The 14,764-nt window shown below is 42.7% G+C and overlaps 1 protein-coding gene across 1 annotated transcript in view; it reads right to left on the reverse strand.

Annotated features, from left to right (window-relative positions):
* Positions 1-9,847: 9,847 nt before the first annotated feature.
* The window catches only part of LOC139315023 (centrosomal protein of 290 kDa-like), a 171,471-nt gene continuing 166,554 nt past the window's right edge, over positions 9,848-14,764 (reverse strand). The window contains exons 84-89 of the mRNA XM_070941046.1: positions 12,407-12,478; positions 12,174-12,238; positions 11,442-11,588; positions 11,170-11,310; positions 10,793-10,930; positions 9,848-10,424 (exon numbers count right to left, since the gene is read on the reverse strand). Coding sequence (XP_070797147.1) covers positions 9,848-10,424; positions 10,793-10,930; positions 11,170-11,310; positions 11,442-11,588; positions 12,174-12,238; positions 12,407-12,478 — 1,140 coding nt within the window. The remainder of the gene's footprint in view (positions 10,425-10,792; positions 10,931-11,169; positions 11,311-11,441; positions 11,589-12,173; positions 12,239-12,406; positions 12,479-14,764) is intronic.

The following is a 14,764-nucleotide window of genomic DNA, read 5'->3' on the forward strand; positions in this document are numbered from 1 at the left end:
TAACGATGGAGTATGGGGTGACGAACAAGATGATCTGTCCCCGTACCCACACACACACCCACACAGCCAGTCGAGGGTTAAGGAAACACTTTGGAACGCACCCAGGTCTTATCTCCGACTTGGCAGCGATAGACACACCGTCTGCCAAGGGTCTTTATTTTCACAAACAGACAGATAAGATACGAACGTTCAAGAAAGTCCAAACAGAAATAATATTCCTCCCAGCAGTTCCGGACGAGGCTTTAGTGACTCCAAGGTTTTGCTTTGTTCGTCACAAGGATCCTTTGACCACTACCCTCTATTATATAGTCTCTGGGGTGTGGTCCAGTGACTCAGTCCTAATCCCTAGCACGCCTCCTAAGCTGCTGCAAACGTTTATCACGCCTTCGGAGGCGTGCGTCCAGGAATGATGTTTCATTATCACTTTGACTCGAATCAGCTGTCTCCTCTCCCTCGGCCGGCACTTGAGACAATGCCAGAGGGGAGGGGCCTGGAGAGGGAGGCCTGGCTGACTCCTCTTCCTCATGCTCGGAGCTTTCTTCCTCCGATGGGACAGGCTCAGAGGGCGGGGCCACAACACCAACCTGCTTCTGGTAGCTCCCAACTGGCCTCGAAGGCCGTGGTACACCGATCTCATAGCTCTCTCCATCGACCGCCCTTGGGTGATTCCACCTCACCAAGTCTCTCTGTGCCAGGGGCCATTTGTCATCCAGAGCCTCAGTGGCTCCAATTGACCATCTGGCATTTGAGTGGGTCATCTTAAAGAAAGACAATTTGTCAGATGGAGTCATCGGTACCATCCAGGCAGCCAGATGTCCTTCCACCACTCGTATCTACGAGGTCTCATGGAAAGCATTGTGCAGCTGGTGTTCCAGTCACCATGTGGATCCCACTTCGGCGACAGTTCAGGACATCCTTGAATTCCTACAGGCAGGACTCGATAAAGGTTTGTCTCCTTCTACCTTGTGGCGTCAAATGGTGGCCTTGTCCACAGTGATTACGTGTGCACCGTACCACTCTCTTTCACACCACCCGCGTATCCGTGGATTTCTGCATTTGAACCTTTGGGGTCGGTTGCACTCAAATTCTTGTCGTTCAAAGTGACCGTTATCACATCCGCCAGGAGGGTGTTGGAACTTGCAGCTCTCTCTATTAGAAAGGACCTTTGCATTTTTCGGGACAGCACGGTGATCTTACGACTGGTCCCTTCTTTCACGCTCAAGATGAACTTCTGGTTTCACCATGCCCAGGAACTCATCTTGCTGGACTTTTGCCCATCATCTCATAACCACCGGGAGCAACGCTGGAATACGCTTGACATGCATCGGGCCCTCTGTCTCTACATCCGTCAGACCTCTTCCTTTCGGAAATCAGAGGCTCTTCTTGTATCCTTCCACCCGGCTTCCATGGGCCAGAAGATCTCGGCTTCTACGGTCGGCCGGTGGATTAAGGCCTGCATTGCCATGGCGTATGACCTGCACTCCAAGCCACGACCTGGCAGGATTCTGCCGCATTCCACTCACAGTGCAGCCACTTCTGTGGCCTGGGCGACACAAGCATTGGTGGCGGACATTTGCCATGCGGCAACGTGGTCGTCGATTTCGCCCTTCATTCGCCACTACAAAATTGACAAGTATGCTTCAGCCGGGGCCTCCTTTGGTCGTCGGGTTTTGCAAAGTGTCCATTTGGCCCAGGACTCTGGGGGCAGTCAGCCTCCCGCCCTAGGGGTTTAAGTTTGGGTATATCCCAGCTATGGATAGTGGGAGCAGCGCTCAGGAAAACGGACGTTGTCTTACCTGAACGTCCCTTTTCTGGGCGCTGCAACCACTATCCATTTCCTCCCCTGTTGTTATTGTTGGCTTCCAGCCCTGGTCCCGTTCCACATCTGCGTGGGTCGGTTGCCTTTGTTCTACTTGTCATTGACATTTTTTTGTTGTACAGACTTGCCGCACCTTCATGACAGACTGGGGGACCATAAGATTGTGGGCGTGGCTAATCTAGAGGAAGTGAAATTCAGCTCTCACTCAGTTCCTGTCAGAACCTGAAGAAGAACCCAGCTATGGATAGTGGTCGCAGCGCCCAGAAAAGGGATGTTCAGGTAAGACAACGTCTGATCTAGAGGAATAGTCACGATAATGAAAAATGTCATTGGTAAATTAAAATCCAAGCCATAAAAACATTAGCTTCTAAAGACCATACTAAAAATATTTTTTTATGTATTTTATAAAGACAGAGCTGTAGCCAAATGCAGCTTCCTCAAGAATGCGTTTTAAACTCTGGAAATGATGCAGGAAAAGGCCATCTCCCATCTGCCTAATAGTTCAGTTTCAAAGAGCAGCAGAGTTTCTGGGTTTCTCCTGCAGACTTCAACGTCTGCTGAAACGCACTCTCTTCACATTCTCTTCGGTAGTCAGGCTCTAAGTGCTTGAAAAGGCAACTCCCTTTGCCTCCCCTAATAACTGAGGGAAACACAGTCCAATCTTCCTGGATAGCACCTGGCTGCCCATCCCTCTCCAGGACTTTTCACTTTCCATATTATAACAAGAAACATCAACACTAACTTTGTTTTTTAAAATGTAAATCCTACTATGTAGGGGATACAACCATGAATCTGCTAAACTATCTAGAATGATTTAGAGCCAAGGTGGTGCAGTGGTTAGAGTGCTGTACTGCAGCTACTTCAGCTGACTGCTAGTTCAGCAGATCAGCAGATCAAATCTCACCGGCTCAAGGTTGACTCAGCCTTCCATCCTTCCGAGGTGGGTAAAATGAGGACCCAGATTATTGGGGACAATATGCTATTTAGTATACTGTTGATTGTTGTAAGCCGCCCAGAGTCCTCGAAGAGTGGGCGGCATAGAAATATGATTAATAATAAAAGAAAAATAATAATCTATATAACTGGCCGTGTTATAATATTCCCCATGAAGTCTTTTAATTTAAAGTCTTGGAAACCCCCCCCTTTTTTTTTTCAAACCACAACAGACACAAACAATTTCTAAAGGTAAAATTTTTGATTTAGTGCGTGAGAAAAGTGTTCACTTTTTCCCCAAATGCCAATCTGCAAAGGTAGCCCAACAAGTTGCTTTCTCACAGTTTAGGCAGTACCTTTTTGTGAGATTGCATCAACTGCATCAATAAAATTTGCAATAGTGATGAGAGCTTCATATGAAAAACAAGTTCATTGTATTGCAGCCACCAACAAATAGCAGATTTCTTCTTGGTATTCTATTCTATAATTTATCTGTCTTTAAAATGGGGATTAGCAACAAAATTTTACAAGGTGCCAAGATTTCTGCTCACCCCCCCCCTCCAATTTCAAAGTAAAAACTAAATACTGAAAGCAAACATGTCATAAAGGCTCAACACATCAGCACAAGGATTGGGATCCTTGATGGTTATGTGGTGGTCTCATCTGCTTTTTGGCTGAGAGTCCCACCTCAGAAATGATTTCGATGGTTTTGAATTTGATGGGGGACCTGAATTCAACGTATTTCTGAAATCCAAGATCAATTATTCATTGGAACATCTTGTATTAATTTCACTCTTGAACCTTAGACTCTTGGAGTGGCTGACAACCTTGACTCTGCTCTTAAGGCTTGGACCGAATTTAAATTACTCTTTTGTATACTCATCATTAGAAAACACTTTACACAATAAAATTCCTCTGAATAGCCAGTTTCAGGAAGAATTGGCAGAGATTTTGGAAGAGTTAACAGATACCGAGGGTCTGGCAGTGGTGGGTTCCTCCTGGTTTGGCCTGGTTCCCGCGGTGACGATATGACATCACCGAACCGGTTCTTCCCCCCCGCCTACCCCCCCTGCGTTATTCTTACCTTTCATTTGGCCCCACTCCCAATCTATTGCTGCCTCCTGACTCCCAGCTGATGGCTAGAGGGAAAAAAACCTTTAAACTCTTGCCGTGGGGCTTCAAAGGGCCGCTCTACAGCTGATCAGTGTTAAAAGAAAACAAATGAATAGACCGGTGCCTGCAAAAATAAATGGGTAGACCCAGTGGTGGGATTCTACTTTGGTAGAACCAGTAGTAAAAATTTTTAGAACCCACCTCTGGGGTCCAGGCACAATTCAGCTATGTTTGCAGACGGGTGGGCACTTATAACAACAATTGGTCAGAGTCTGAAATCACAAACCTGTTATTATGCCCGCAAAACCACACTCCATGTAAAATGTTGAAAAAAACTTCCCCTAAGGAGCTCATGCAGATTGGGAGTGCAGGGCCATTGATGGAGCAGAGAAAGCACAGAGATGGAGAGAGGGGCTTTCCTTGTTATGTGGCGACCAGGGATATATGGCAGCAAAAGCCCCTGCCAAAAAATTCCAACTTAGCTCTCTTGTAAAATAGTTTACCTTTAGCTGGACTACTAAATTGGCAAGACATAGTGGCAAACCAAGCCCAAACATCATGCCCTCCATCAAAACACCTAGAGTGTCATGGCAGATACAAGGGAAACATATTTTGGAAGCCCTGAGCATTCTGGAGGTACAACCAATTTTGTGGACCACAAGTTTGCAGTATGTCATAGCATTCCTATGTACGCCCTCCAATCTCTCCTAGTGCTCAAATCAACCAAGAGTGTCCACTATGATGCGGTACTGGAGTTTGTGGTGAATTACCATCCAACTTTACCATCCTATTTTGCCTGTGGAGAAATCCTTGGGACACATCTGTGCCAAAAACACAACACTAGTTAATTTTCTCAAATGGCAACTTGCCCATGTCAAGGGTGGAATGGATTTATGTGACTCTCGATTCTTGGAACAGTTCAGCTGTAGGCAAAGTGGCTGAGGGAGGGTTGTCCTGTCTTCTTCTCTTGTCTGTGGGGAGGCGTTTAAACTCTAACATGATGACATGTTGAGAGAGAGACTGATTAGTCTCGTAAAGAGAATTTTAAAAGGAAAGGGAATTACTGTCTCCAGAAGAACCTGAGAGAGTTGATTTTGCCTCTGGTGCTTCAGAAGACAGAATCAAAAGATGGAAGGTTTTCAGCTGGACATTAGGAGAACGTTCTGAAGTGAAGGGAGAGAACATTAGAGAATTGACAGCCATCAATTTTTACTCCCAACTTTGAAACTGAACTGTCTGAAAAAGACAGGTAAGCTCTAGGCAGCTTCAGAAGAACATTGGCTCTCCTTGGAGATCTTAAGCTAAGTCTAAGTAATTTTAGAATGGTTTCACAAGGAAAAATGTAAGTAAACCACCAAAGTTGTGAATTGTGATGCAGCAGTCAAGGTATTAGATGAGGAACAAGGAGCCTCCCGGTATAAGTCAAACCAGGGACGTTCCTGGGTGACTTCATCACACCTCATCACTTTATCTCACACGCTTAATGGATGGAGGGAAAGAGGAACAAAAACTCTCCGGTACCATGAGCTCCTGAACATGAAGCAATACAGGCTGACACAAACACCTCCCAAATTCCAACCGTGGGTTGTGCAGAGGTGCGCTCCTGCATGCGCACTATGGGTTCAGGCTTCCTAATGGGAAATGGGGGAAGGCAAGGCACATACAAGCAGGGAATGTTAAAATTTGCTGATGTATAAGAGGAACACTCATGCAACTGTCCCTGAATAACAGACACATACGTTCACTCTTATGCAGTGCCAGAGTAGTCTGCTCAAGCTGTAAGTCCAACCCTGAATTCTGTTGTGCTAATTGTTAGTTGAGAAGATTCTGTGCATAGTTTCAGCGTTCCGACGGGACCTTTGCGAGTTGACACATAGACTGTTTAGCATTAAATCAGTTTAATTGGACCTTCGCGTGTGGACCTGGTCTTTCCATCAGACACCTTGTTGTCAAATTGTTGCCATTTCATCCCTGGTCATAAATTAATTATTCATGTCATCATGTGACAGCTTTTACATCGTCACTTTTACTGCATAATCTTTTTTTCATTGAATGACCTCTCATTTTCTTGATGCTTATAAAGTGGCCTTGTTGCAGTCTCCAAATGCTTTGGTTTTTCTTAAGGGAGTAGATTATTTTATGCAACAGATAGTAATGTACTCAGCACCTAGATCCTATTGCAACTTCCCCAGGATCAAAACCAGATTTACTTTGTGATTGCTCGTACGTAGTGGGCTCTCAGCTCCTTGTAACTGATTCATGGTGGATATGAATTTCTGACTGACTGAAAAGTTGTCTGACTTTTAAAACGCATCCGTGCGGTGTGTGCCTCCCTTTACACTGCATGTGGAGGGATTGTAGATGAGAATAACCACGATTTGAGTGAAAGTTCCCCTTTTAGAGATTGGGCCCTATGCAAGGCCAGACCCATATTGGTGGTCTCCCCCAGATACCTTATGGATACAGTTGATTTCTGGTGGGAGCCTAATTTGCAAGGGATCTTGGCCTCTTGCCACCATTGCATCTGAATAGGAAATTTGTTTAGGTGGCTCCCTTGTTTGATTGTTAATTTACATGTTATTCAAAGTAAATAAATCTGATATGATAAATCAGATATGTTTACGTGTCTGTGTGTGTTTTTCGCAAAGTATCAGGCAATGGCCCAGGGGCCAGATAAATGGCTCTCTGAGAATCCAAACACAACGAACAAACCAGTTAACGAGGAGATTTCAGGCTTTATTAAGTACCTGTAGAACAGGGATGTCAAACTGGCGGCCTTCAGGCCGTATGCCCCATGCACAGGCCATGCCCACACCAGCTCCCCAAAGGTAAAAAATGTCATGGAACGTCACGTGATAGCAACGTGATGTAGAAAGCAAATTAAATAGACGAAAGCATCAAGTCTTAGAAGTCATTTCGCTTCTCAACCAAGAAGGTTCTTCAGGTCTGATTGGATGGTGGGAATGGAAGGATTGATATTCCTTGCAGACAGCTGGGCATTTGTATTCTTTTAGAGAGTTGTTGAGGCCACTTGGAGGTTTGCTTGGTCCTCAGGGTCACCTGAGTAGTGCAAATGGGTGGGGAGCCTTTTTCGACCTGCTGAAAGGGTTCCTGCAGTCTGCACTTTTTCTGGAACTCCCTTCATACTCCTGCACCATGAAGTCCAATGATGGCTCTTTTGCTGCTGGGAACCCCATTTCAAGCAATGGTGATGCTCTGAGGCCCTGGGCGTACAGCCCCACACAACAGACAAGACAGTGGTCCATAACTGTCGGACGGGCATGGAAGTCTGACACGTTTCCTGATAAGGCATCCCCTTCCTTCCACATAGGCTGCATTGTTATGCTAGCAATGCTGCACTCAGGGGAGTACTTCTTTTTTTTTTTTTTTTATTGAAAAAGTTTTTCGAATACAAGTTTTTCCCCCTTTTCCTCCCTTCTTCCCTAACCCCCCCTCACCACCCATCCCCCCCTGTGACTTCTTCTTCACAACAATAAACTAATTCATAATTAATTACATAATATTTTACCATACCCTTACTCACTCCTCAAAATACTGACCCTTAGCATAGTATTCTTATAACTCCGCTTTTCTCCGCTTTTCACAATCTACCCTTTTTCTCCTCCCCCAAACTTATAAAATATTATTATTATTACAACAACATAACCTTTACTTTTATATATATTAATTTAACATTTCAAAGCAGCCTTCTGATTTTGGTTGATTCCTTTTCACCTTCAAAGCTTCCAGCTTTCACATCTGGCTTTTCGATGAGAGCTGCATGTGGTTTCCTATATGATTTTATACACGTAGGTCAGTTGACTCCAAACAAACAAAATGATCAACGGTGAAGACCCATTTGAAATGGTCCAAAAGAGTAGCGCACATGCCGAAACTTAGCTGACACTTCTCCTGTAAGAATCAGGTGAAAACACGGCATTTCTCTCAAAAGGAGGGCTGCAGATGTTCCCGGATTCCAGCCTCGGAGAGAAGGCCCATGAGCTGGGAATTTCTACCCCCAAAATACTGGAGGCCCACAGATTCTCCACCAGAGATGATACAGTATTCACAGTGCTTCTCATCAAGATGCTTCAGAAATCCTTACCACAGCCATGACGAGTAAATCTGTCTTGTTCTTTTCCTAAATGTGCTGACCTAGGCTATCATGGCTTGTTTAAGATATCTGTTGAGTTCATGGGGAAGCTATTTCCAGACCTTCTGATCCGTGAACTAACCTCTTAGTTACAGAACGATATCTCATTTTGTTTATGTCTAGGTAGGGCAAATTCACATGGGCTGTGGACCAGTAATATGTATTTTTAGGAAAAATGCTTCCTCTTCATACATCGCACATAGAAACAGAGGCGTGCCTCTAAAATTGTTGTCATTGCTGACTGATCTAATTTCTAAACTAATGCTTAAATGCATTTCTTCAGATAGCTCCTTGGTGACAGCTTTTCTGATATCTCACTTGGCTTGAGATTTCTTGATAGGCTATCAGGGAAGACTATTTAACTTTGATGGTTATCTTCCTGAATCATCCAGCTCTCACTGGCATAATTCCTAGTTCACAAGGATCTCTTTGTTTTAGTGAGTTGTTGGTACAGGTGACACAGCCTGTATGGCATATGCAATCTTGGTCTATCCTTTCTTTGTCCGTGCTCTATGGTTGTCTATCCATTCTTGGCATTTTGGCATAAATCATGCTTGTTGTTTGGCCCTTCTTTCCTTTTCTTCCTCCATATCAATCGCTTCTTCTTTCCTTTTTCCTTCCACTCTCTTTCTTTTCTCCTCCCACCCAACTTAAGGCAGCGTCTAGATAATCGCAATTGTTGATGACAAGCGTTCATTGGTTATGAAGCTCCTGCTGTAATACCAACGTCCATTAGGAAAACAGTATGCCACTCACTCCAAAAAGGCCCAAGAAGTTTTGGAAAACCACAACAATAAATACTTGCTGATAGGTTTCCAGTTTGTACATTTGGTCATCTTGATCCCAGTAACCCTAGAAGCAGCAGAAATGAGAGACAAGTCTGTACCAAGATGGGATGGGATGGGAGGTTTCAGGCTCTTCCCCATGGAGGTGATTTAAAACTATCTCAAGCTACTCATTCACATATTGCACGATTTCTTCAGGACGTTTTCTATGCATTCCAAGAGCCATTCTTTCTGGCTTCTTCCGGGGATTCTCGTCTGAGGTTTTTCAGAGATGGTTGTAGCCATGCTTGCATATCTGTTTTGGGTGCACTAGGACCATTCTTTCTGAACTTGCTAAAGATGCTTGAAGCCATCCATCCACCCATAAGTTTCTTTCAGAGCAAGCAGGTTCTACCCAAATCACCCTCTCCTTCCTCTTTACCATGCTTGTTTTTGATTCCTTAGAGTATTTGAGATCCTGGATGCCCTTAATAGATGCTTCGGGACATTCCCGAGTACCTAGATGGGGTGCTTCAGGTCCTTCCCCTTTGAAGCTATTTACAGATATTTCAAGCCATTTTTGGCATCTTGCTTGTATGTTTCAGGACCTTTTCCAAGTTTTTCAGGGATCGTTGAAGCCATTTTTCCAGTTGCGGTATGGGTTCTTCAGAAAATAAAAAGCTTTCTAAGGATCCTTGAAGCCATTGTAAACTATTTTCCACGGGTCCTTCGGAACGTTGCTTCTTGAGGTTTGCTATTGATTTTTCAAACCATCTCTTCCTCAGAGTTCTTTTAATCTCTACCGTGGACTTCTGTAGATCCTGAACGCCTTTAATAGAGGCTTCAAGCCATTCCCGAGTACCTAGGTGTCCTTCCTCCTCAAGATTCTTTATAGATATTTCAAGTCATTTTTTGGCATCTTGTTTAGATACTTTAGGACCTTCGTCTTGCAGGTTTTTTAAGGATTGTCGAAGCCATTTTTCAAGAACTGGTCTAGGTTCTCCAGAAAGTGACAGGCTTTCTAAGGATCCTTGAAGCCATTCTAATCTATTCACCAGAGATCCTTCAGGACATTGCTTCTTGAGGTTCTCTATTGATTTTTCCAGCCATCCCTTTTTTCTGGCTCGACTTGGATTTTTGTAGATGTTGAATGCCTATAATAGATGCTTCAAGCCATCCCTGCACATCTAAATCGCAGGTTTCTGGCCCTTCTTCTTGGAGATGATTTATCGATGTTTCTAGCCAACCATTCACATCCCCCCTGGATGCCTCAGCACATTCCTTCGGGAGGTTGGTGGTAGATGCTTTAAGCCATTCGGGCAGGGTGTACAGTTCAGAGGAATCCTCTTTCAGGATTTTCAGCGATTGCTGAAGCCACCTCAGTATATTTTGCCCGGGTTCCTTAGATGTTCTGATTTTGAGGCTGTCTACTGAAGCCTTAAGCCATTTCTTATTTAATTGATATCTCAAATTGATTTGAGGCTTCGTTTTGTCTTGAGCTTCTGTCTTGTTTTCGGTAATGTCTGCCCTTGTTTGGCAGAGACTCACAGAGCCTCCTTTGCTCTCTCTGCTGCTGGGTCTCTGCTCCATCGGGTCTCGGTCCATCATTAAGGGGCAGCGGCCCTTCCTCAGTTGTGTCTCTCTAGAAAAAGCCAGAAGGTTAGATGTGAATCTGGACCAACAACAAAGCATTCTTAATTAAAAAAGGATGGGAACTGCTTTGATGTCAGGAAACTCTCACTCTTGTGTCTAAAGTGTGTAGAAGTGTATGAATATTGTTGGGCAGCGGGGGTTGGAGGTTAAAAGATCTCTCCTATACATATCTTCCCCTTCACTTCCATGAGATTAACTCCTAGATTTGTATATGTAAAAGTATAATGAGCCATAATTCATTAATTTCTTCCTGAAGTAAGGAGATGTTCAGGTTTTCCCAAGCTTTCTAAGATAAGGGGAACCTAATGTGAAATTCTGGAACAGGAAATTCATGGTGGCTATCTAAAAATTTCTCACCTCCACAGTCTTTTTTCGTACTCTCGGCAGAGCTCCTCTTTCTCGTCGGTCAACTCAATATTTTTGAAGGTCAGGACCTCTGTTTTCATTTCGAGCTCTTTGTTTTCTATCGTTAGCTTTGCTATTACTCCTCTTTTTCTGTAAATTATGAGGACAAGAGATATTAGCCCTCTTCATTTTTTACTTGAATTACTAAGCATACCTACATTCTTAATTATTTTTGCATTCCATTATACCTATTGCTCTTCTCTTATTCAGTTATACATACATATAAAAGAATGGAACATTTCTTTCATCCGGTATATCTGGTTTAAGGGCTCTAATAAATAAATTTGAATTGGAAAGAAAAAATCAAGTTCGATCTAAACATTTCTCACCTATAAAATTCTTCTTTAAGGTCATTATTTTCCCGTAGGAGCTCTGCATTTTCTCCAGCATATTTTTTAAGCTTGCAGCTGAGACTCTCATTTTCTCGTCTGAGTTTGTCCAGCTTCCCAGGCTCATCTGAACTCTTTTCCCTGTAAAATATCACGAGCAGAGTGAAATTAGCCCCCTTAGGTTTTTTTATTTGAATCATAATACTCGTTTTAACATTAAAACGAACTGAAATAGCTGAGAAAGGAAAAGGAAGTCAGGGTTACTAGCTCACCTGCTCAGCTTTTCTTCATACTCTTTGCAGAGTATGAAGAGTTCCTCTTTTTCTTTGGCCAGTTGCAGATTTTTATTCGTAAGCTCCTGAATTTTTAATTCCAGCTCCTCTTTCTCTGTCAGGAGTTTTGACATTTCCATTGTCTTTCTGCAAATTATGAAGATCGGAGAGAAATTAGCTCCCTTTGTAAAAGAATGAGCTTTTTTACTTGAATGATCACTCCTTTTCTTCAATTAAAACACATTAAAAATACCTTCATGGGTGCGTGCGTGCATGCGTGCGCTTTCGTGCGCCACGTTTGTGTGTGTACATCAATGCACAGGAAATAATGCTTTGACCATTTATTTTTCTTTTTTTCTAAATATGTTCCATGAAAGGCACAAACAAATTCAAAATGATTTTCAGAAGCAAAGTCAAGTTATGGATGTAGGATATGGGGAAAGTTCTCACTGCTCACAAATGCCTAACTGTCGACATATTTCAACAAGTTGGTCTCTCAGAGATAGTAGTACCTTGTTTATGAGGGAGCGTATATTAATTGTATTAATACCCTTGTTATCTCGTGCTCCGCTGGACCTTGTTTATGAGGGAGCGTAACAAGGGTATTAATAAACCCTCAAGATAATAAACAGCAAAGTGTTACTAAACTCTTTTCAGAAGTAATTCTGTAGTGTAGAGGATACCTCAAATGTTTGTGCACCACATAAAGGTATGGCGTATGCCATGACTTACGCATAACTCTGGTTCCTCGCTCTCTTCAGATCTACTTCCAGTCTTTCGGTTTTGGTGTGAACAATCTAGAGAAACAAAAGTACATCACAAGTCAGGAATATATTTCCACATCAGCCCACTCCCTACCCCCACCCCCACTACCCCATCACTCACACTGGGCTTCTTCCCCTCTTATTACGACGTGAATTATTTAATCCACGCTCAAAAGATTCCTCACATGCTAGATGGCTTACCTGATGGGAACACATCCTTAAATTTAAATCCTGGTCCAGCTGCATCCTAATATTTTCTGGACGCCTGGAAACCTAGCAATTCCGTGAAGAATGAAAAACATAAAATGAATTGTAGATGTTTGCTTGATAATTTTCTTCCTTACGAAAATTTCTTCAAGGAGATACATTTCATGATCATGAGAAGAATTACATGAATTTGTTTTCCATTAATTCTCTGTGATGTCAGTGTAAAGAGGATATTACTTTAAAGTCCCTCTTTAGGAAAAGAGTCAGGGGTGTAGACAAGCATATTTGTGCATATTAAAATCATGCATTCCAAGATGAGCACACACATGTGCAACTCCCAATTTATTGCTGTAGATGTTCAATACAGGCAATAAAGAGTATTCCCGCTGGGATAAAAAAAGAAAGACCTAGTTTTAGTTAATTTGTTTAGGAAACGTAAAAGACAGTGGTTCAAACCAAATATGAATCATCTAAATTTTATGTTACTATTGTATAGGGCCAAAGAAAGTAGCTAATGTGGCAAGGAAGGAACGAACCAAGAATTAGCACAAACTCTGATAATTGCCATTCTTTATTAGAAATTACAAATAAACTAGTTTGTATTGAATAGGTGTGTGTGTGTGTGTGTGGATCTCATATATGTAATGGAAATAGAAAGCGAACATGTACACTATCTAAAATATGTTGCACATGCATTATTAACAATTACCTCAGCACGTCTCCGTTCTTCTGTGGTAGATGACAGAAGAGGAAGTCTGGATGTTTCTTCCTGCCATGACAAAATACCCCATTTAAAAAAACAAATTGACAGCCACTATTTTTTCTAACAACAGCTCTATGTGACTTGGGTTGTTGTTAAAGATAGTTTCAGCTTCAAATCTGCGGTGCCAACTGTATTTCTGTCATCTAAAGTTTGCACCCCGGCCTGGAAGATTTTGATGTTCGTCCACAACTGGAGCAGCTTCTTGGATGAGAATCTAAACATCTTCAAGGAAAACAAAAAAGAAAGTCCTGCTTCCTCTTGAAAAATTCCCATTCCTATTCTTGGGAATAGGAATGGGACAGATAGGGAGTCCTTCTACTATATCCCCAAACAGCCCTTTCATTTTAAGTGCAGAGAAAACGAAAAGTACTCCTGCTAAAAGTCATGTAAAATCTCCATTAGCAACTTGGCCTATTAAATATGTTAAATCAATACTTACAATGACCTAAGATAGCTCTGCAAGTTCATTGATTCATTCATCCAACTTATTTGGCTGCCCAAGTTGCAATAGAGACTCTGGGTCTCTCTCTTTGCTTTCCTTCCACTTGTTTGTGTTTGATTCTCAGGGACTGACCGACCGACCTACTTACCTACCCACCTACTACCCACCTACCGACCGACCGACCGACCTACCTACCTAACTATTCAAATTTCTATACGTTTTATCACACTTGAGAATAGCATTTACTGCGACAGCCTATGAACAAATGTTTTTTCTTACCTCTTTTTGGAGACGTTTCATGGTTTCTCTTAATCTTCTCAACAAATGGTTTTCCATCGCAAAATCAGTGATGGAAACTAGAAGGTAAGGTAATAGGTGAGAATGCAGAATAGCTTTAACATTTTTATTTCAAAAATTGGAATGTAGATCTTGAGACGCAATGTCTACAATAGCACATCATTTTTAAATTATATTTGCCCTCCAGGTCCTCTAATCTGATCCTTTAGGACAGGGCTGTGTCAAGCTCCCAGCCCGTGGGCTGGATGGGTCACATGCTGGCCACAGCCACACCCGGTTTAGTGAAGGAGAAAAAAAAGTCCAGATATGTCACGTGATGCCGCCGTGACGACGTGAGTTAAAGACAGAGCTGTAGCCAAATGCAGCTTCCTCAAGAGTGCCTTTTAAACTCTGGGAATGATGCAGGAAAAGGCCATCTCCCATCTGCCTAATAGTTTAGTCTCCAAAGAGCAGTGGAGCTTCTTGTTTTCTCCCGCAGACTTCAACGTCTGCTGAAACGCATTCTCTTCACATTCTCTTCGGTAGTCAGGCTCTAAGTGCTTGAAAAGGCAACTCCCTTTGCCTCCCCTAATAACTGAGGGAAACACAGTCCAATCTTCCTGGATAGCACCTGGTTGCCCATCCCTCTCCAGGACTTTTCACTTTCCATATTATAACAAGAAACATCAACACTAACTTTGTTTTCAAAATGTAAATCCTACTATGTAGGAGATACAACCATGGACCTGCTAAACTACTGTATCTAGAATGATCTATATAACTGGCCGTGTTATAATATTCCCCATGAAAAGTCTTTTAATTTAAGGAACTTTTTTCCTTTCAAACCACAACAGACGCTAACAATTTCTAG

This window comes from Pituophis catenifer, unplaced genomic scaffold, assembly GCF_029215685.1.
Source record: "Pituophis catenifer annectens isolate HBS135680 unplaced genomic scaffold, rPitCat1.0.hap2 SCAF_3, whole genome shotgun sequence".
Taxonomy (NCBI): domain Eukaryota; kingdom Metazoa; phylum Chordata; class Lepidosauria; order Squamata; family Colubridae; genus Pituophis; species Pituophis catenifer.